This window comes from Muntiacus reevesi, chromosome 13, assembly GCF_963930625.1.
Source record: "Muntiacus reevesi chromosome 13, mMunRee1.1, whole genome shotgun sequence".
Classification (NCBI taxonomy): domain Eukaryota; kingdom Metazoa; phylum Chordata; class Mammalia; order Artiodactyla; family Cervidae; genus Muntiacus; species Muntiacus reevesi.
In genome coordinates, this window is record NC_089261.1 from 35,598,644 (window position 1) to 35,621,066 (window position 22,423).

At 36.1% G+C, this 22,423-nt stretch overlaps 1 protein-coding gene across 3 annotated transcripts in view; it reads right to left on the reverse strand.

Annotated features, from left to right (window-relative positions):
- Window positions 1-22,423, reverse strand: part of FSTL5 (follistatin like 5) — an 825,152-nt gene that overhangs the window by 417,890 nt on the left and 384,839 nt on the right. For all 3 annotated transcript variants that reach the window (XM_065904790.1, XM_065904789.1, XM_065904788.1), the window contains exon 5: window positions 12,768-12,888. In XM_065904790.1, coding sequence (XP_065760862.1) covers window positions 12,768-12,888 — 121 coding nt within the window. The remainder of the gene's footprint in view (window positions 1-12,767; window positions 12,889-22,423) is intronic.

The window sequence follows — 22,423 nt, forward strand, 5'->3', positions numbered from 1 at the left end:
GCGCCAGGCCTCCCTGTCCATCACCAACTCCTGGAGTCCACCCAAACCCATGTCCATTGAGTCAGTCATGCCATCCAACCATCTCATACTCTGTCATCCCCTTCTCCTCCTGCCCTCAATTTTTCCCAGCATCAGGGTCTTTTCCAATAAGTCAACTCTTCACATCAGGTGGCCAAAGTATAGGAGTTTCAGCTTCAGCATCAGTCCTTCCAATGAACACCCAGGACTCATCTCCTTTAGGATGGACCGGTTGGATCTCCTTGCAGTCCTAGGGACTTTCAAGAATCTTCTCCAACACCACAGTTCAAAAGCATCAATTATTCTGTGGTCAGCTTTCTTCACCGTCCAACTCTCACATCCATACATGACCACTGGAAAAACCATAGCCTTGACTAGATGGACCTTTGTTGGCAAAGTAATATCTCTGCTTTGTAATATGCTGACTAGGTTGGTCAAAACTTTTCTTCCAAGGAGTAAGGGTCTTTTAATTTCATGGCTGCAGTCACCATCTTCAGTGATTTTGGAGCCCCCCAAAATAAACTCTGTTACTGTTTCTGCTCTTTCCCTATCTATTTGCAGTGATGGGACTGGCTGCCATGATCTTAGTTTTCTGAATGTTGAGCTTTAAGCCAACTTTTTCAGTCTCCTCTTTCACTTTCATCAAGAGACTGTTGATGAAGAGACCGTTCTTCTTCACTTTCTGTCATAAGGGTGGTGTCATCTGCATGTTTGAGGTTATGATATTTCTTCCAGCAATCTTGATTCCAGCTTGTGCTCCATCCACCTCAGCGTTTCTCATGATGTACTCTGCATATAAGTTAAATAAGCAGAGTGACAATATACATCCTTGATGTACTCCTTTTCCTATTTGGAAACAATCTGTTGTTCCACGTCCAGTTCTAACTGTTGCTTCCTGACCTGCATAAAGATTTCTCAAGAAGCAGGTCAGGTGGCCTGGTATTCCCATCTCTTTCAGAATTTCCACAGTTTATTGTGATCCACACAGTCAAGGCTTTGGCATAGTCAATAAAGCAGAAATAGATATATTTTTCTGCAACTCTCTTGCTTTTACCATGATCCATCGGATGTTGGCAATTTGATCTCTGGTTCCTCTCCCTTTTCTAAAACCAGGTTAAATCTGGAAGTTCACAGTTCAGGTATTGTTGTAAGCCTGGCTTGGAGAAATTTGGAACATTACTTTGCTAGCGTGTGAGATGAGTGCTATTGTGTGGTAGTTTGAGCAATCTTTGGCATTGCCTTCCTTAGGGATTGGAATGAAAACTGATATTTTCCTGTCCTGTGGCCACTGCTGAGTCTTCCAAATTTGCTGGCATATTGAGTGCAGCACTTTCAAAGAATCATATTTTAGGATTTGAAATAGCTCAACTGGAATTCCATCACTTCCACTAGCTTTGTTCATAGTGATGCTTTCTAAGGCCCACTTGACTTCTAATTCCAGGATGCCTGGCTCTAGGTAAGTGATCACACCATAGTAATTATCTTGGTTGTGAAGATCTTTTTTGTACAGTTCTTTTGTGTAGTCTTGCTACCTCTTCTTAATATCTTCTGCTTCTGTTAGGTCCCCACTATTTCTGATCTTTATTGAGCCCATCTTTGCATGAAATATTCCCTTGGTATCTCTAATTTTCTTGGAGAGATCTCTAGTCTTTCCCATTCTATTGTTTTCCTCTATTTCTTTGCACTGATCACTGAGGAAGGCTTTCTTACCTCTCCTGGCTATTCTTTGGAACTCTGCATTCAAATGGGTATATCTTTCCCTCTCTCCTTTGTTTTTTGCTTCTCTGCTCTTCACAGAGACCTCCTCGGACAGCCATTTTGCTTTTTGTACTTCTCTATCTTAGGCATGGTCTTGCTCCCTGTCTCCAGTACGATGTCAGGAACCTCTGTCCATAGTTCATCAGGCATTCTGTCTATCAGATCTTGTCCCTTAAATCTATTTCTCACTTCCACTGTGTAATTGTTAGGAATTTGATTTATGTACATGCATTTCTTTTCTTTGTGATAATCCCGAGACACTGCAAAAATATTTTGGTACTGTCTACACATTAAAGAATTATTAGGTTATTTTGAGTGTTATTAGTTATTAGGTTATTTTGAGTGTAGTGCATTAATTCTCCTGGGATCTCAGAGGTAACAACAGTCTGAAGCTATTTTCAATACTCTCCAAGATTGGATGTTAAACTTTGTGATATATAAGGTTGTACAGGCTCCTTGAAAGTGTCTTACTGTTCATTCAGTACAAGGACTGTAAAAACTCAGGCTAGTGATCCTTTTATTCTTAGGTTTTCAAAGGAAGGCTTACATAATTGGTCCATTTATTTTAGATTGGAAGGGGGAAAAAGTCATTAATTTTAAAATAAGATTATTAAAAACAGATAATATACTTTAAAGGTGTTAACTGTGAGTAGGGAATATATGCCTTAAACGTCAACTGATAAGAGACATTTGGGAAATACTGGTAGAAGGTGGCATATAAAATATATGGTAGACTTCAAACCTTGATAAGAAAAAGTATACAGATTATTTTCTTAATTTTATATTGCTGTGATAATAATATTTTGAAATAATTGTGGCAAATAAAATGTCATTAAAATCAATTTTATTTCTTTCTCTTCTTTTTTTAATGTGACTACTACAAAAGTTAAAATTACTAGGATGGATAAAATATTTTCCTTCTATTATTTTTCAAATGGGTTAGCATTAATCTCTAAGGAGAGGAATAATAGCTTGAGAACAGTAATAAAATATCATGATTATAATTTTTTAAATTATGATATCTTTACACAAATTCAGGTCATTAAAAGCATGATGTTAGACTATATTTATTGATGCTGTGTTTCCAATATGCATTTAATTAAAAGAAGGTAGATTTAAAATAAATCTTGAATATAAGAATAATGTAGTCATATATAGTTCTCAAAGTGATCATAACTGAATGGTAGGATTAAAATAGATTCTTATTTTTCTTTTGAATGCCTTTCTGTTTTCTTTAACTTTTACAGTAAGAAAAATAAATATTGTTTTTGTTTTTTAGTTGCTAAGTAATGTCTGACTCTTTGTGATCTCCTGGAGTGTAGCCCTCCAAGCTCCTCTGCCCGTTTGATTTTCCAGGCAAGAAAGCTGGAGTCAGTTGCCATTTCCTTTCCAGGGGATTTTCCCAACCCAGGGACTGAGGAATGGAAGCCCAAGAAAAATAAATATCCTTTCTTAAAAAATATGTATATAGAATTATGGTAGTAAATGCAAGCAAGAAATAAAGACCTTGATAGACTTTTACTAATACATGATTTGGGTTAAAATTTATGAAAATCCAAAACTCAATTTCTTGTGTTTTGATTCATTTCTTTTTTTCAACAAGATACAATGGATTCAAACTAATATTGATACTGAACATAAACCTTATGATTTCTATATGCATTGATAACGTCTATGTAAAGCTTCATGTTTTATCTGGTAATATCCATAGAACTCCTCTGTGAAAGTGTTAGAACTCACATAAATGACAGGATAGATGTCTAGTTGCTAAAAAAGAAAGAAAAAGAAAGAAAGAAAGAGAAAGAAAGAAAAAAATGAGACATGAATAACTATGAAATAAAAACAAAAATGTTAGCCATTCAGTCATGTCCAACTCTTTGTGACCCCATGGAGTGTAGCCCACCAGGCTCCTCTGTCCATGGGATTCTACAGGCAAGAATACTGGAGTTAGTAGCCATTCCCTTCTCCAGGGGATATTCCTGACCCGGGAATCGAACCTGGGTCTCATGCATTGCACATAGATTATGTACCATCTGAGCCACTAGAGAAGCCTAAGTAATGCTGCTGCTAAGTCACTTCAGTCGTGTCCAACTCTGTGTGACCCCATAGACAGCAGTCCACCAGGCTCCCCCATTCCTGGGATTCTCCAGGCAAGAACACTGGAGTGGCTTGCCGTTTCCTTCTCCAATGCATGAAAGTGAAAAGTGAAAGTGAAGTCGCTTCAGTCGTGTCCGACTCTGTGCGACCCCATAGACGGCAGCCCACCAGGCTCCCCCATTCCTGGGATTCTCCAGGCAAGAACACTGGAGTGGGTTGCCGTTTCCTTCTCCAATGCATGAAAGTGAAAAGTGAAAGTGAAGTCGCTCAGTCGTGCCCGACTCTTAGCGACCCCATGGACTGCAGCCTACCAGGCTCCTCCGCCCATGGGATTTTCCAGGCAAGAGTACTGGAGTGGGGCGCCATTGCTTTCTCCGAGCCTAAGTAATATATATACATTAAAAAATAAATTTAGCAAAACTGTGATTTTTAAGTATTAGCTTCCAAATAGTATAAATGAAAAAATATCTGATTTATCTGCTATTATATATTTATAAGCATTGCTTTTAATAGTTCATAATAACACTCACTTGGTAAATTAATGCCTCTCTAAAGGATCATTTGACAGAACAGACTTTTATAAGGAAACTTTCAATTGGAAACTTTAGATAAAATGCATCCTCTCAAACTAACCTAGAGAAAGGAATTCAGAAAAGAGCTAGTAATTAAAATGTGACATATTTCATTCCAATAGTTTTAAATTGCTGAACAATTTTGGCCAATTAAAAACTTAAATCCCATTAGGAGGAACCTAGTTTGGGAATCTGAGTTACTTTGAAATGAAGGAAAGGCTTTGTTGCCAATCTGCAGCCACTGTGTCATGTCCAAATAGATGGGATCTTTGGGAGCAGTGTGGCTGGAATCTTCATAGTAAAGCCACTACAAGGAGATGACAACCAGATATGGTTTCATACCACAAAAGGACAATGCAAGCTTCAATTCAAGGTGTTTCTGAGAAACTGGTATTAAGAATAGGGGGTTAACAAAGCTTAAGTGTGAAAGCAAAATAGTCAGTCACTCAACAGTGTCCTACTCTTTGTGAATCCATGGATTGCAGCCTGTCAGGCTCCTCTAAATATGGAATTCTCCAGGCAAGAGTACTGGAGTGGGTAGTCATGCCCTTCTCCAGGAGATCTTCCCCACCCAGGGATCAAAGCCAGGTCTCCCACATTGCAGGCAGATTCTTTACCAGTGAATTACAGATATGATTGTGAAAATCTACAAACAGCCTTAGGCAAAGTCCTTCCCAGAATATTATACTGAAATAAGGGGAAAGTAATTTTAAGTCAAATGCACTAAATTATGATTGACAAAGTATGTCACAGTGTGAAAAATAAGAATAATTGGTCAGTTACCATTTTATTATTTTTTATTTCTATTTCACTTTGTCTCAGACACGTCCTTATTTTCAATATCTATATGACAGAAGAGTCAAAATGTCAAGAAATAAATAAAAGTGTTTCACTTGAAATAAAATAAGCTGAAATATCTAATTGAGCCTGAATTTAAAAGTAACAAACAGATCAACAAACAAACTTTACCTGTGAGATCAGAGCGTGTAGAATGCCAGTGGTTATACGTAAAAAGAGAAACATAAAGGTGTACCAGCTACATCAGATTAAGGTAATATAAGTAGGAAGAGGACAGAGTCATCTCCAAGTTGGAAAGATTTAAGATCATAGTTATATAATCTTACAGTGTTGAAGATTTAAAAATTATAGTTCAAATCTGTATTGCCTTATCGGTTCTTTTATTAACAGTTAGGGTATAATAGTTTTGGGTTTTCTTTTTTTTTTGGTTTAAGACCAAGAAACTATCCTTTTAGAATATATGTCTATACATAAAATTTCAACAATCATATTTTGCAACAGTGTTTTTCTATAGTGGCTGGAATCCAGATACAGCAAAAATAACACACAGTGTAACCATCTGTAAGACAGTGATTCTGTATTTATCCAACCATCAGGGCATATCTGCACACTCCAACACAGAAGATTACAGTCATACACACATGTGAACTAACTTTGTAATCAAAGCTTGTAGTAGAATATTGATTTCTCCAGTGAATCAGTCAATCAAAGTTCCTGCAAAGTTTTATACTACAATGATCCAGTATAGTTTCTTCTATGAATATAGCAGTTCAATCCAATGCGTCATTTCCCAAATCAGTAGGGGGTTCTTTAATCCAGATAAATAGTACAAGCTTGCCAGCACCTTAGAAGTCATTCTCTTGCCTGTGTTTCCATAGGTGACCATTCATATTAAATACTATAACCACAAATGAGTTTTATCTATTTTAGATTTTAACTAAATATATACTTTAATGTACATTTATGTGTTCTGCTTCTTTGCTCAGAATTTTTTTTCATTTTTTTATATCCAACTTTTCAGCCACTAGCACTTAACTGTCTACACTTACATCTCTGCTGCAAAGTGCCATGACCAAAGTTACCAATAACTTCCTTATTGCCAATCCAGTGCCTGTTCATCTGTTGTATACTTTCTTGCTTTGAACTTAGCCTTGAAAACAATTCCTTACTAAAAGTTCATGATGGTGTACTCCGTTGGCATTCCTATTGCTTTGTGCTATTATTGTTTAGTTTTAGCTTCCTACTGCTGTTTTACTCTTCTCTCTCCACAAACAGTAAGTCTCCTACATATGACTCTTCGAGTTGTGAACTTTCAAAGATGCTAACACGTGTTCCCTCAGTGTCAGGCATAAGTGAGGCTGCAGCTTGCTCTCCATCTCCTCTTGCCGATGATCTTTCAGCCCTGCCATCTGCCACCTCCACTCCCTTCTCCAGTCAATAACTTCTTGCCTGCTTACTCAGTGCCGGCCCCTGTGTCCCCGCTGTTGGACTGTACTACTGTGCTTTTCAAGGTACTGTACTGTAAGACTAAAAATGTGTTTTTATGTATTATTTGTGTGGAAAGTCTTATAAACCTATTATATAGTATAGTACTATATAGTTGATTGTGTTAGTTGGGTAGCTAGGCTAACTTTGTTGGATTTTTTGAGCAAATTAGACTTATGAATCTGCTCTTGGCATGGAACTTGTTCATATGAAGGGGAATTCCTATGCTTACCTTGGATACCTCCATCCTTGCCACAGAATCAAGTTTTAACTACATGCTCTATGTCTCTCCTTGTGACCCAGAGCTCTCACCTGACTCTGGGCCACCTGATTCTCTAACTAAAAGTTTCTATTTGGATATGCCAATATGTCTAAAATTTAACTAGATATACTCCCCAAACTTGTTTCTCTTCCTGGGCTTCCTACGTTAATGAGTAGCATCATTGTTCACCTTTGTATGCAAACTAGATAATTTGACATTATCCTTGACCCTACCCTCTTCCTCCTATGTCTATGTAATCACTCATCCAATCCAGCTAATTCTGCTTGTAAACTATTTTCCAAATATGAACACATCTTTGCATTATTTCTACTGCTCTTCTAGCCCTGTCCCCATCACTTTCACATACTTCAATACTCTTAATTGGTCACTAAATTCAGCTATTTTTCTCAAATAAAGAACTTTCATATACTAATGATGTAATGTCAATGAATGTTAATATGATACTCATATTTCATTGCTTGAGTTATTAGATGGTTCCAATAATTAAAATTTTATTGCAGCAAATGTGATTTCCTAGAAAAATAAATTTTCTTTTCCTTATAATGTCACTATCAAATCTATACTCCATTAAGAAGCCTTTCACATATAATCATGGAGACTTAGGTGATTTAAAGTAACTCTTAGATTTTGAATAATATTTTAGAATCCTAATTATTCTTTTTTAAAAAGGAGAGACAGATATTGTACAAGTAGCTTCAATATAAATCTCACAATTGATGCATTACGCTTGCAAAAACCTAATTACTTTATGCATAGTAGAAAAATATCTTCCTGTGGATCCTTCCACATAGAGATTGTTTGTGAGCTGAATAAAGATATACTTAAGGGTGATGTTAGACCTTTAATCACTAGAACACATACATGTCTTAAAGTATATGTAAATGGCTTAGGGAACTACAACTCATAATTATTTAATAGAATTTCAAGGATCTGTCAGAACTGCACAAACTCCTCACTCCACACAATTTTAAATCAAAGCAATATACAGTTTAACTTAGGAAATTAAGTACTTGAAAAGCAATTCCAAAACAAATATACATTTAGTGGGTAGACAACTGCACTATTTTTGGCAATCTAGAATGTCCAAATGGAAACAATTACTTCCTAAAATTCATAGTCATATAATTGCACTTTATCATCCCAACTGAATGTGCAAAACTAAATATATATTAACATTCATTTGAGCATCACTTCTGAAATTCTGTGTGTGGTCATATTGTCTGATGGTGAATTACTTGCACTTACCTACGGATTTGAAGCAAAAATATATATTTCAAGGCAAGTCAAACTTAATCAAACATTGTATTTTGATTTTCAGTTGGAAGAAAATAAAATACTGTCTCTATTTGTCAGTACAAATCCTTACAGTTAATAAAGATATTATTTGTTTTTAATTCTAATTATTCTTTACACTGCAAATCTACACATTTTACTATTGAGAAAACAAAATTAATGGGTTAGGGTGTCCACAATTTGCAAAGAAGGTTTAGTATTTCCTCTAAGTATTCAAAACTATGTCTGACCTCACTTAGTATTTATTGGATCCCATTACAAAAATTTCCATGTTTTCTAACCAAAGAAAGCATAATTTAGGATACTTGATACTCTCAGGGAGAGTGAAGGATTTAGGTATCTTAGTAAAACTCAAAAGATTTTTTACTAATGTAAAAAACACTGGAGAGAAATTAAGAATGTCACATAATGTTTATTAGAAAATAATAAAATACTTCATCTTATTCAAAATGGAAAAAGTATTTTATGAAAAACCTTATAAGTGTGAAAACAACACTCTAATATAATGTAATAACACTCGATGATGTGCTGGCTTTTTTTCTTTACTATTAACATTTACCTGTTTGCAAACTTTTCCCCATTTTATATGGTAGCAGAAAGATTAATAAACTGGAATTCAAGAATTCTATCTATTCTTATATCTAGCAGGAAATAATGAGTGGATAAAGATAAATATAACTTCTCTGGCCTTAGTATATTCTCTTGGATATTCATTTAGGGAGTTTTTAGTTGTCTGTGCTTTCTTTTTGTAAACTATCTGGGGGAATGAATTCTATGTATGAAAAATGATTAGCATTTACCCTTCCTTCATATGTCATTTTTATCATTGTCTGTCTGAGATGATGTATCCCTCAGGGAACATCTTTTTCAAGTTACTTTAACTAATACAGCACTCTATACACATAGGTACTTAGTACATAAATTTAAAATGGATTGCCTTTTCACTATTTTTATACATTTTTATTCATAATGCTAATATTTTAAATAGAATGACTTTTTAAAATCATGCCATTACACAAATTCTGTCACAAAACTGTTGTATATAACAGAAGGAGAGAAATAAATAGGCATGTGTTTCCTACTCACATATAAATACCTTGCTGATACAGACAATCCATACAAGTTAGTTTTGCTCTCCCCAAGAAGTCATTATAGAACTGGTTGCCCTGTTCAATAAGGTTGAGACACTAAAAAGGTAAAACTGTAAAACTGTATGGAAAACTGTATGGTTAAACCACAAGGAATATCAAAACACTCCAGATAATTCCAGCATTACTTAGAAAAACATTATCTTTTCCAATTGATTGTTAACATAATTTTATCACAGTTAAGAAAAAGTTTTGTGATGATTCAAAAAGATAAAAGCTCATAATATGATTACTGACTGCCAAGTGCTTGCATTGCCCATTATCTCTTTATGGTTCAAAATATTAAAAATGTATACCGTTTGTGTTAGACACAATTTTCACCTAATAGAAGAATCATTAATGATATTCATTCAATTTCATTGCATTTCCTATAAATAATTTCTGTAATTTGATACCATATTACATTTCAGCCATCAACAGAATCATATAGATTTTCTTCTATCCAAATTCGACTGTTCCTAGTGCCCAATAGTTTCTTTATAAACCATGTTTCACTATGTCTCTATTGAATGCTTGTACTGATGCTTCAGATTTCTGAATTGCATAATTTTATTTATCTTTACAATGTATTGAACTACCTTGCCTTCCTTAGCAGCATCAAATCATCTCTCAAACACAGTATCATATTTTCCCCTTCATAGGGGCCAGATAGCAGTATTCTTGAGAAGATTCTTATGTATTGATATTGCCAGGGATCAATATTCAGTCTTCGCCATGTTATCACAAAAATAATAAGTCATTCACACTTTATTTTCATTGTTTTGTCATTTTCTAGCTCCACTTTCCCACCATCAACAATAAGTACATGTTAAATAAAAATCCTATAGAAATATATTTAATTCTCTTATTCACACTTGATAGTTTGTACACCACTAAAAATGTTTCCTGCTATTGCTACAAATTTCAAGTACTTTTATTTAGCCAAATCTGTCTTCATATTATAAGAGTGTGAATAGTAGTTGGTAGAGTAGACCGCCTGTTTAATAAAATAAGTTAGCAAAATAGTAATATAGTTATTTCATAGACTTTCAGACTTATAAAAGAATGTGCAGTTGGACTAATTTCTCTAAATACTGTGGTATATCATGCAGCTGAGATTTTATTTATGCCAATATAAGAGGCAAAATTGACACCCTAAAATATCTCTTTAATATACATACTACTTGTGTACTAAAGAGACAATCAAAGCCCAAAAGACTGAGACAGTAACTTCAATTTTCCCCCTAACTGCCTAAAAGAAAGCAGATAGAAGACCTGTTCCAGGAAGGGAGCTGTCGCTGCAGGTTAACTATAATGTGAACTAGGTGTGGACAGGCAGGAACTTAGCAAATCCATGTGTGTTAAAATTCTTCTCTATGTTCTATTTTCTCTGCAGGGCCCAGCAAACATTTGTTAACCAAACATCTGCTTTTTCATCTGTCTGAAAATTGCCTTCCTCCCCTCTGAAGTCCTCTTTTGTCTTTACCGAGGATGGTACTTAAGGTGAGGTTTTCAGTCGTTTAAGGTAAGGGTTTCAGTCATTGAGGACAGTACTTAACGTGAGGGTTTTATTACTTAAGGTGAGGGTTTCGGTTTTCCTGGGTCTCTCCCATTTATATACATTATTAAACTTTGTTTGATTTTCTCCTGCTAACATGCCTCATGACAACTTGGTCCTTAGGCCAGTCAGAGAAGTCTAGAAGGGTAGAGGAACATTGTTTCCTCTCTATGACACTATTCTGTTTGTCCATCTTCCATCTCTCATCCAACAAAGTCCAAACCCACTCATCCTGAAGACTCATTCAATTATTACTACCTTCACCACCTCTCCTTGATTCCCCAAAGGGGAGATTATATTCTTAATTCACTTAATATTTTATGTAGGATTTTCTATGACATTTATCTCCTATCTTACATAATATAATATAATGTGATTTTTTTTTCCTGATAAACCATAGTATTCCTGTTATCCAGAGCACACAAAATAATGCTTGCTACAGAGTGAAGTTCAGTAAAAAACACATAGACTTCTTAACTAGTTTGGCATAGATTCAATTATAAATTAATTCAGCCACTTAATTCTTAACTTCTCGTGTTTCAGTTTCTTCATATAATCTTCCAGTGATAATGCTGCTTTCTTCTTACCTTTGAAAAGTTGTACACATGTTTAAAGGATGAAATGTTTACTGAGATATCCCATCTTGTATTCCGCTTGCAACTTAAAGTGAAAATGCAGCTTAATTAAATCTGAAGAGCATACTAACATCTTGCCTTAAAGGTTTATAACCTGCAAGCTTTTCATATTTATTACTTTGCTAGTATCAAATATTGCATAAAATATGATCAATGTTTAATATAAAATGATCATGTGATAATTACTATCATTGTTTATATAAATTTTTAGAGGTTTAATTTTTTTAATTTAATTTAATTTTAATTTAATTTTTTCCAATATCAGACAGCTGATGTATGACAGGCATAATATAAACATGATCTTTTTACATGAAACACATAGTATATTCCCTGTCTTTTTGGAAAAAAAATAACATGTGTATATATTTGGAAAACCTTACATATGTGAGTACTATAAAAATATTGAAGATAATCTATTTATCTAAAGTGCTCTTTAACTTAGATTACTTTTGTGATTTTCAAACACCAACCAGTTTATTTAATGGTTTTTTTTCCTTTTTTTTTAACACACAGCTCTGAAAACACTCCTTTCTATTTTTCTGTCTCCTAGTCTTTTTTCTTTGGAATTATTTTTAATGAATAACCTGACATGTAGCTTTTTAAAATGAAATCATCTTTACAATTTTGCAATACAAAGTGTAAACATCCAATTTGAAAAAGTCTTAAAGCATTCATACATATATCATTCATTCCAAAGTATCTTAACATAAATATAAATTGTCATTCTTATGGTATTTTGTTACCATATATGCAAACTATCTATTAAACAACTTTAGTTTACCTATAAGGTAAAAGAGTCACTGTGTAAGTAATTAAATTGTTTTTGATAAGCAGTGACAAACAATGAAGTACTGTTCCTAGTCTAAAATAACCTGGGAAACAGCATTGTGGAATTAATATCTTAAACTAGAATCAACAAGAACTGATAGCAACGGCTACTGAATATTTCTAGCTCTTTATTTTAGAATACTAAATCCCTTACCTCTTACATTCTTTTTAATAGAGCCAAACCCTTAAATTTTCTCAGTTGTATCACTTCTCTTAAGTAGCAGCTTGTACTTTGAGATCAAGCAAACACATCATATTGGGTAATTAAGCAGGAAAAAGAGCAAAGAGGAATTAGAGAATGAATCTTATACTCACGGAATGCTCTATAAAATTCTTCAAGAGCCAGGTGCTTGTCTGAGTTAAAATCATCATATTTCAGTAGATCATACAAAGTACAATCAGAAAGGTCCTTGCCAAGGTCTTCCTGTTTTATCACCTGAAAAGAAAATTAAAATCATGCAATTATATCAGTGTCTTAACATTTCTAGAGGTAATTTAAGTCTACACGAGCAAAGAACTGAACTTACAGGAAACCTGGGTTTTCAGTTACTGAACATTTATTTTCAAGTGTTTCAATGACATAAAATTATAAATTTGACTTAGCTTATTTTGACACTCAGATAGATACTTAGAATTTAGCCTGAAAGTTCTAATACAAAAATCTCCCAGTAGGACCCAGAAAACTGAACATTAAAGGGGCATTTTTGTATTTTACTCATTTCCTTTGCTCCACTTACATTGACTCAAGGAGATACTTTACTTCTACATGAAAATTGCCTTCTAAGTCTCAGTGACCCATGTCAAAATGGAACAGCTCTTTCCCAACAAAAATAGTCAGTAGCTTGTTCCAACCTTCATCGTCCTATTATTTGTGAAAAATGAAGTTAAATTTTTTTTTCCCTCTTTTGTCTAACATCCTTCCCAGCTGGAATTGAAGCCATTTGGGATTCTGAATTAGCTCCCTGGATCACAAAGGAGCTATTAAACAAACTACTGTTTCCAGGAGCCAGTTAGAATTAATGCACCAATTGATGATGGAAATCTATCCAAGCGTGGGTGAGAAAAATCGCCAAACTGCTTTTCTGCTCTGTGCTCCGTTCCATGGACTGTGGCAGTGGCTCTGTTAAGACTCCACTGATTTTGGCTATAGCTTGTGTGGCAAAAGGGCTCCCCAAGATTTTTCAAACTTTCCTTTTCCCCAGGAAGCTGCATGGCTGTGTCCAACAATCTTTCATATTTGTCCACAGAGGGAGCGGCTCATATTGCTTGGAGGTTTGCTTCACAGCGTGAGTTTTGTTAAAGTTGGTGCAATAAGGAAACACAAGCTCTGAAGTCAGCCAGCTTTGGGTTTAGACCATGCCAAGGCCACTTAATAGCTCTATAATTTCTGGCAAGTCACTCAACCTTTTCTCACTAAGAAATTAATGATAGCAAACTCTCCATCTCCTGGCTGGTGTGCAGATTATAAATACAAATATACACATATATACAAAGTTGTAGTCAAGTGCAAGACATATAGTATACACTCAGACATAATCATTTAATGCTACAAATAATGATATATATACAAATGTGCTTCTTATTATAATAAGTCATTGGAGTTTTCCACACCAGCTTGTGGATGTTATGGTCGCGTATAGTTTGGAAGATTGAGACTTTGTCATAACAATGGCAGATTGGTGATAATGATGTCTCAAGAGCTATTTTTAACTATTTTATGGCACACCCCTGTGTTAAAAGTTGCCATGCCTGCGTGAGGATGAGCTGTAGAGACAACTCTGAGGATGGAGCTTAAGCTATGCATCACGAGAAGCTCCTGCCCCGTCACCTGAGTGGTGACACGCAATGACAGTGTTTGCATTGCTAAATATAGCTTTGACAACATCATGTGCTCTCTATTCTTATTTGCTGTATTCAAATTTCATTGGCTACGCTGGCATTTGCTGCCTTAGAGGAGGAAAAATGCGAGTGGTTTATCTACTTTCCATATAAATAGATATGGTTGACAGTGAGTGGTAAAGCCCTTGGCTTTAGCACAGTCCAGCTGGAGGGATTAAGGAAACTACTTAATGGCTGGAGCTCTCTCTCCTATAAGCCTAATGGGAAAACAAATACTGCTTTCCTGTTTAGAAAGCAACCGAGCTCTCAGCCACTCTCCATCTGTTGTTTGTTAGATGATGAGGAAAGGCTTTTCCCGGGTGGCAGAGGGGCAGTGTTTTTGGTCTTACCTCACTATGCTCTTTCTAAAGACCTGTTGGACCAGCACCACAGTAATTTTTAGGATGCTGTGACTACAGAATCTGGTCAGATACTTTAATACTATTTTTCCTGGCTTTAATTCACATACTTCTTTGTGAAATGATAGAACAGAAAGTTGGGAGAGAAGCTTTCATCATTGTCTCATATTAATTTCTGTTCTAATATTTCATTCAAGGTAAATTGTGCATAAACCAAGAGAACAGATGTCTATCTTTTTCCTTAATAGTGGCTTTGGCATAAAACTAGCTTGCTTTTGATTTGATCTTGATGATATAACTCAAGCTGGATATGCTGTTTTAAGGAATGTGCTTTAGAAAAGTGCATGGTTCTGGCTAGTGAGCTATATATATGTATAACTCTGCTCAATGATATTTGGCCATGCTAAGATATAGGGGTTAAGTGATTCATCCCCTCATTCATCTATTGTTTAATATACATTTTCCTCATTTATTCCATTTCTGTTCAATGAAATAGCCTACTTAAGACATGCTTCCTGGTAAGTATGTTTCTCCTTTGTTTCCTGATGGGAGCTTTGGCATGGTCTGAGGTGTTTCAATGTGGGAATTATTATCTTGTGACCTTTTAACTATCATGGGAAAATTGCTTTAGATATTCTGAGTTCTGATAGCTTTAAAGAGCTGTGTGGTTGACTATTGAGAAGAAAATATAAAACAAGATAGAAGCAGTAATACATTAAGCACTCTGGCACTGGGAATCCAAACTTGTAGGACACTTATTTCATTTATTGTCTGGCTCTGGTTCTAAAACCTTTCCAGTCTAACCTCTTCAAAATGCATGTGTTACATCTGACATAGACTACTGGCAAAGCCGGATTCACTGAACATACTGTCATTTAAAAATACATTTTCATTAGGATAAGTACATTATTTCTTTATACATAATGAAATTAAGTGCAAGTCACTCAGTCATGTCTGACTATTTGTGACCCCATTGACTGTAGCCTGCCAGGCTCCTTTGTCCATGGAATTCTCCAGGCAAGAACCCTGGAGTGGGTAGCTGTTCCCTTCTCCAGGGGATCTTCCCACCCAGAGATTGAACCCAGGTCTCCTGCATTACAGGTGAATTCTTTACCATCTGAGTCACCAGGGAAGCCCTTATATATAATGCTATTGCAAATTAATAGGGTATTGTGTAGTGTAAATGTAAATTTTATACTCATTGAAAGTGAAAGTCGCTCAGACGTGACTGACTCTTTGTGACCCCATGGACTGTATAGTCCGTGGAATTCTCCAGGCCAGAATACTGGAGTGCGTAGCCTTTCCCTTCTACAGGGGATCTTCCCAACCCAGGGATCGAACCCAGGTCTTCCACATTGCAGGTGGATTCTTTACTAGCTGAGCCACAAGGGAAGCCCAAGAATACTGGAGTGGGTAGCCTATGCCTTCTCCAGGGCATCTTCCTGACCCAGGAATCGAACCAGGGTCTCCTGCATTGCAGGCAGATTTTTACTAACTGAGCTATATACTCACTAGGAAATAAAAAATCATGTAACTTGCATTATTACAATATTCACTTGACTATAGTGGTCTGGAAGTGAAAATCGCTCAGTCGCGTCCAATTCTTTGCATTCACATGAACTATAGAGTCCATGGAATTCTCCAGGCCAGAATACTGGAGTGGGAAGCCTCTCCTTTCTCTAGGGGATTTTGCCAACCCAGGGATGAAACCTAGGTCTCCCTCATTGCAGGCGGATTCTTTAACAGTTGAGCCACAAGTAAGCCCTCAGTGGTCTGGAACAAAACCACAATGACTCTGAGAAATGCTTATAAAATATACAGTATCTCAGATGATAATAAGAACTGGAAAGAGAAATAGAAAATGCCAGAGGCAGATGTAGAGGGTTTTCGCCTGCTGTGAGATATATGGGTGTTAGATTTCTGGGGATAAGGCATGACTTGGAAATCCAGTTATTATATTAATTTTCATGCAAGAGGTACAGTGCATGTGATTTTGATGGTCTCGAATCATGGAGATGAGACTATTTGTGTAGGAGGTAGGAAGACAGAGGAGTGAAATCTTCCAGTTTTGTTTCTTTTCTTTACTCTCCTTAGAGGAACAGGAGTGAAGGAGGAAACAACAGACTTCCGCTTGGGCCGGGCTGTGGACTTTGAGCTCTATGCCCAGTATCTATGGAAACGACATACCAACTGGGAGACCAGGCCCCTGGAAGGAAGAGCCCAGGGCTCTCCATCACCTAAAAGAATACCCTCATTATCTGTGTAGCTGAATAGAATCATGCATTCTATTATGCTTACTGGAGAATGACCACAAGCCTATTGATAATTGTCCACTGTTAACTACCTAGGCTTAAGGCATATGAATCAAGGGTTAGCTTTGAGTGTGTCTTTATTTTTCCTTTGTTCAGACTAGCTTCAGGGAATTTGGGGTGTGGGTTTGGGCATATATGCTTAGGGTATATAAGGTTTTCAGAAAAACTGGTCAGGGTCCTTGGCTAAGAGGAGACTCTGCCTTGGGCCTGCTGGTGTAATAAACTGCACTCCACTATCTGCATGGTCCTTCTGAGTGAATTTGTTTCCCAGAACACATGGCCACAACAGGAGAAATGATGAACTTAAGAGAAATATACTCTTCACATCGCCAACTACAAATTCACACTTGCCATCTGCCTCTACAAGGATTAAAACTTGAGCCTCTGCAGCTGCTGCTGACCTTTAACACCCCTTTAAAGAAATTCAGGGTGGAGATCAGGAATGAGGCACTCTGTGCTCTGGGCAAAACTGGCAGAACAGGTCTTCAGTTAGAGATTATTCAGGGGAAGGTTTTATTAGCCCAATTCTTGAATCTCCTCCAAACTAGAAAAACACTAAAATCCTTCATGGTGATATCCCCACTTCATGACTAGCAGTAATCTTCATGAGACTAGTAGAAATCTTCTGAAAAACAACATGTGCTTGATTGCATGTCCTCCACCTTCACCAAAATCACATGTACTGTCCCTCCCCCTATTTTTCTGGACCAGTTTCTGAGAGCTATGCTGTCTCCCAGTCTATAGTCTTCATTTAACATCTCTCAGGTTGTGCATAATTTTTTACACTTGATAATATGTTCAAGTAATGTGAGCTCTCCTTCATCCTTTGCAAACTATTTTTCTCAAACTAATCATGAACGTGTCAGAATCACAAGGTCTTAGTACTGACTTAGAGCTCAGTGATCCTCTATTTTAAAGAAAACCCATCACATTTACGAAGTTGAGTAGAGGCAGATATATTCACTCCTTTACTTGACAAATGTGTAAATTACATTAAAGCCCAAGGGTCAGAAAATAAACATACTCCTGTGGTAACAATATGCATCTCCATGCATTGCCTTTAAGTTTCTCCCACAATAATATATAGGTTGGATCTTTTATTACTTAGCTCGCCAGACAGCCTCTTGTACACTTTCTTTCTTTCCCTCTTCCTCTTCCCCTTCCTTCATTCCTATTTCTTTCCTTTCTTTGCAACCACCAAATGCCAAAAATTGAGCTAAGGACTGGAGATAATTAGTAAGGAAGAAAAACACACTCTGCCCTTACGGAGTTAATATTCTAGAAAGGATGAGTGAGGAAAAGTTATTAGAAAATTCTGGGAAAAAGATAATTATAGATTGCCAATCATGTTTTAAAAAATAATATAAAAGGACAGAGAATAAATAATTAACATTATACATTATAGTTGCTTAATCATACATAACTGATGCTACCCTGTGATAAATGTATTTAAAGAAAAGAATCACATGGCTATAATAACATCTTCTAAGTTACCTTTTAGGTTTTATAGCATGTCTAGCTAGTTAAAAGACATTTAAAAATCATTAGAGTCAATATTAATTTTTAAAGGCTAGTGAAATACAATATTAAATCATTGCTGGGATGAAAACTACTTTATTTTCAAGGCATACTGTATGGCTCACTGGGATTCTCTAAAGATGAGTACCAGCATTTTTAATGTACCTTGACATTCTAAAGGAAAGATGCTACAAATAATATGTTTAAAAATTAAACTTTGGTATATACATATGATGGAATATTACTCAGTTGTAAATAAAAGCAAATAATAGCACTTGCAGAAACATGGATAAATATAGAGATTTCCATACTGAGAGAAGTAAGTCAGAGAAAGAGAAATGTTATATGATATCACTTCTATGTGAAATCTTAAAAGAAAAAAAAAAAGGTACAAACAAATTTATCTATAAAACAGAAATAACAACCACTTGTAAAAGAATGAAACTAGAACACTTTCTAATACCATACACAAAAATAAACTCAAAATGGATTAAAGATCTAAATGTAAGACCAGAAACTGTAAAACTCCTAGAGGAGAATACAGGCAAAACACTCTCTGACATAAATCACAGCAAGATCCTCTATGACCCACCTCCCAGAATATTGGAAATAAAAGCAAAAATAAACAAATGGGACATAATTAAACTTAAAAGCTTTTGCACAACAAAGGAGACTATAAGCAAAGTGAAAAGACAACCTTCAGAATGGGAGAAAATAATAGCAAACGAAGAAACAGACAAAGGATTAATCTCAAAAATATACAAGCAACTTCTGCAGCTCAATTCCAGAAAAATAAATGACCCAATCAAAAAATGGGCCAAAGAACTAAACAGACATTCCCCAAAGAAGACATACAGATGGCTAACAAACAAATGAAAAGATGCTGAACATTACTCATTATCAGAGAAATGCAAATGAAAACCACAATGAGGTAGCCCTACACACCAGTCAGAATGACTGCTATCCAAAAGTCTACAAAGAATAAATGCTGGAGAGGGTGTGGAGAAAAGGGAACCCTCTTACACTGTTGGTGGGAATGCAAACTAGTACAGCCACTATTGGAGAACAGTGTGGAGATTCCTTTAAAAACTGGAAATAGAACTGCCATATGACCCAGCAATACCACTTCTGGGCATACACACCGAGGAAACCAGATCTGAAAGAGACACGTGCACCCCAATGTTCATCGCAGCACTGTTTATAATAGCCAGGACATGGAAGCAACCAGATGCCCATCAGCAGACGAATGGATAAGGAAGCTGTGGTACATATTCACCATGGAATAGTACTCAGCCATTAAAAAGAATTCATTTGAATCAATTCTAATGAGATGGATGAAACTGGAGCCAATTATACAGAGTGAAGTAAGCCAGAAAGATAAAGACCAATACAGTATACTAATGCATATACATGGAATTTAAAAAGATGTTAATGATAACCCTATATGCAGGACAGAAAAAGAGACACAGATGTATAGAACAGACTTTTGGACTCTGTGGGAGAAGGCAGGGGTAGGATGATCTGAGAGAATAGCATTGAAACATGTATGTTATCAAGTGTGAAACAGATCGCCAGCCCAGGTTGGATGCATGAGACAAGTGCTCAGGGCTGGTGCACTGGGAAGACCCAGAGGGATGGGATGGGGAGGGAGGTGGGAGGGGGGATCAAGATGGGGAACACATGTAAATCCATGGCTGGTTCATGTCAATGTATGGCAAAAACCACTACAATACTGTAAAGTAATTAGCCTCCAACTAATAAAAATAAATGGAAAAAAAAAGAACTGAAAAAAACAAACAAACAAACAGAAATAGAGTTACAGATGTAGAAAGCAAACTTACAGCTTTACCAGGGGTGGGGGGAAAAGAGGGACACGTTGGATGATTTAGTTTAACATATACTCATTACTAGAACTTCCCTGCTAGCTCAGTCAGTAATGAAATTGCCTGCAATGCAAGAGACCTGGGTTCAATCCCTGGCTCAGGAAATCCCTGGAAAAGGAAATGACAATTCACTCCAGTATTCTTGCCTGGAAAATCCCAAGGACAGAAGAACCCTGTGGGCTACAGTCCATGGCGTCACAAGAGTCAGACATAACTTAGCGACTAAACCACCACCACCACCATACGCATTACTAGGGCATCCTAGGTGGCACTAGTGGTAAAGAACCTCCCTGGCAGATAAGAAAGACATGGGTTTAGTCCCTTGGTTGGGAAGATCCCCTAGAGGAGGGCATGGCAACCCACTCCAATATTCTTGCTTGGAGAACCCCATGGAGAGAAGAGCCTGGCAGGCTGCAGTTCATGGGGTTGCACAGAGTTGGACATGACTGAAATGACTTAGCACATATGCATACACATTACTATCTATAAAATAGATAACTAATAAGGGCCTACTGTATAGCACAGGGAACTCTACTCAATGCTCTGTGAAAACCTAAATGGGGAAAAGTTATAGATATAAATGTATAACTGAATCACTTTGCTTTATGGCAGGAACTAACACAGCATTATAAATCAACTATACACCAATAAAAATTCAAACAAACAAGCAAAATAGCATAAATTACTAATAATTCTCATTGTGGGTGAGGAGATATTGCTATGGACATTGATAAAGGTCAAAACATGCTATGATAAATATTAAACATGGTGTTAAGTTTTTTAAAGCACTACATTTTCGCTTTCAAGTTATTGTAGGAACAGCCTTAAAGAAAAACAAAATAGTATTTGAAACTAGTTACTATGGTTTCCAGATACAGCTGAAAGTATTGCTTTTCTAATTGTAGCAATAAGTTGCACCGAAACCAAAAATTATAGGTCATACCTTTCTTTGTTAAATGCTAACCATTGCTGTTATTATTGTTATAAAATCCTTAGCTCTTGCAAGGTAATTCCCAGTTCTACTAGGATCTACCTACTGGCATTGCCAATGCTGTTCTGAGTCCCAGTTTCTGATGCCTTCTTTTGTATACCTGACAGACTTGTGGGGTTTTTGAATAGCATTAATTACCATGGCATTCCCAGAGAGTCCCCACTTATCCCCTTCTCTAGCCTCACAAGTGCTTATGTGTTTGCATTTAGTTTGTTCCCAATAAAATAGCTTTTTATCTATGAGACAAAACAATTTCTACCAATCTCATTGTAAATAAATATGTTGACTAGCCAGCAGAAGCTTTAGATTAACTACCCATTCCCTAAGTAACAGTTCTAATAAGTTTTAAAGAAAATGAATATGTACAAAGTCTGTAAAGACATCAGCATCATGCCCGTCCTGTTAGCTAAAAATATCTAGTGTTATTTATTCCTTTTTTATTTAATTTTGTAAATGTATTTACACATGGTAGTCATTGAGCAAATGGCTTTTTAAGTCAAATGTACATATAACATAATAATCTAAATCCTGAGAACAAGTAGTTCTTCTCATTTTAATAAACAGTTGGCATGCATGCACATTAGGGAAATACTTCATTCTAATAGGTATTCCTAATGTGAATCAGCTTATTAAGATGACAGAATCTAACTGAAGAAAAAAACTAAATCAATATACTCAATACAGCTGCTTATTTAAACTCAGAATCACAAGGGAATAATTTGGCTTACTTAAATTTCATGGGTGGTTATTTTATGAAATGAGAAGGCTGGGGGACATACTTTCCAAGCTGTTAGCACCATTTGCTTTTAAGAGCACCATGTTGACTGTTCTTCAATTAAACCTGGAGAATTTTAGGCTCTTATGCCTTGGTGCAAAGGTAATCCAGCCAACACCTAAGCCTATAAATGCCTCAAGGTTATGAAATCAAAACCTATCACAAGCCAATCACAAACAGCTATGCTTTAATTTGTAGCCAATCAGGACCTCCCTTACTTCGTTTCCATCTTCTCTTTGCAAAAGCTTTCCTAGC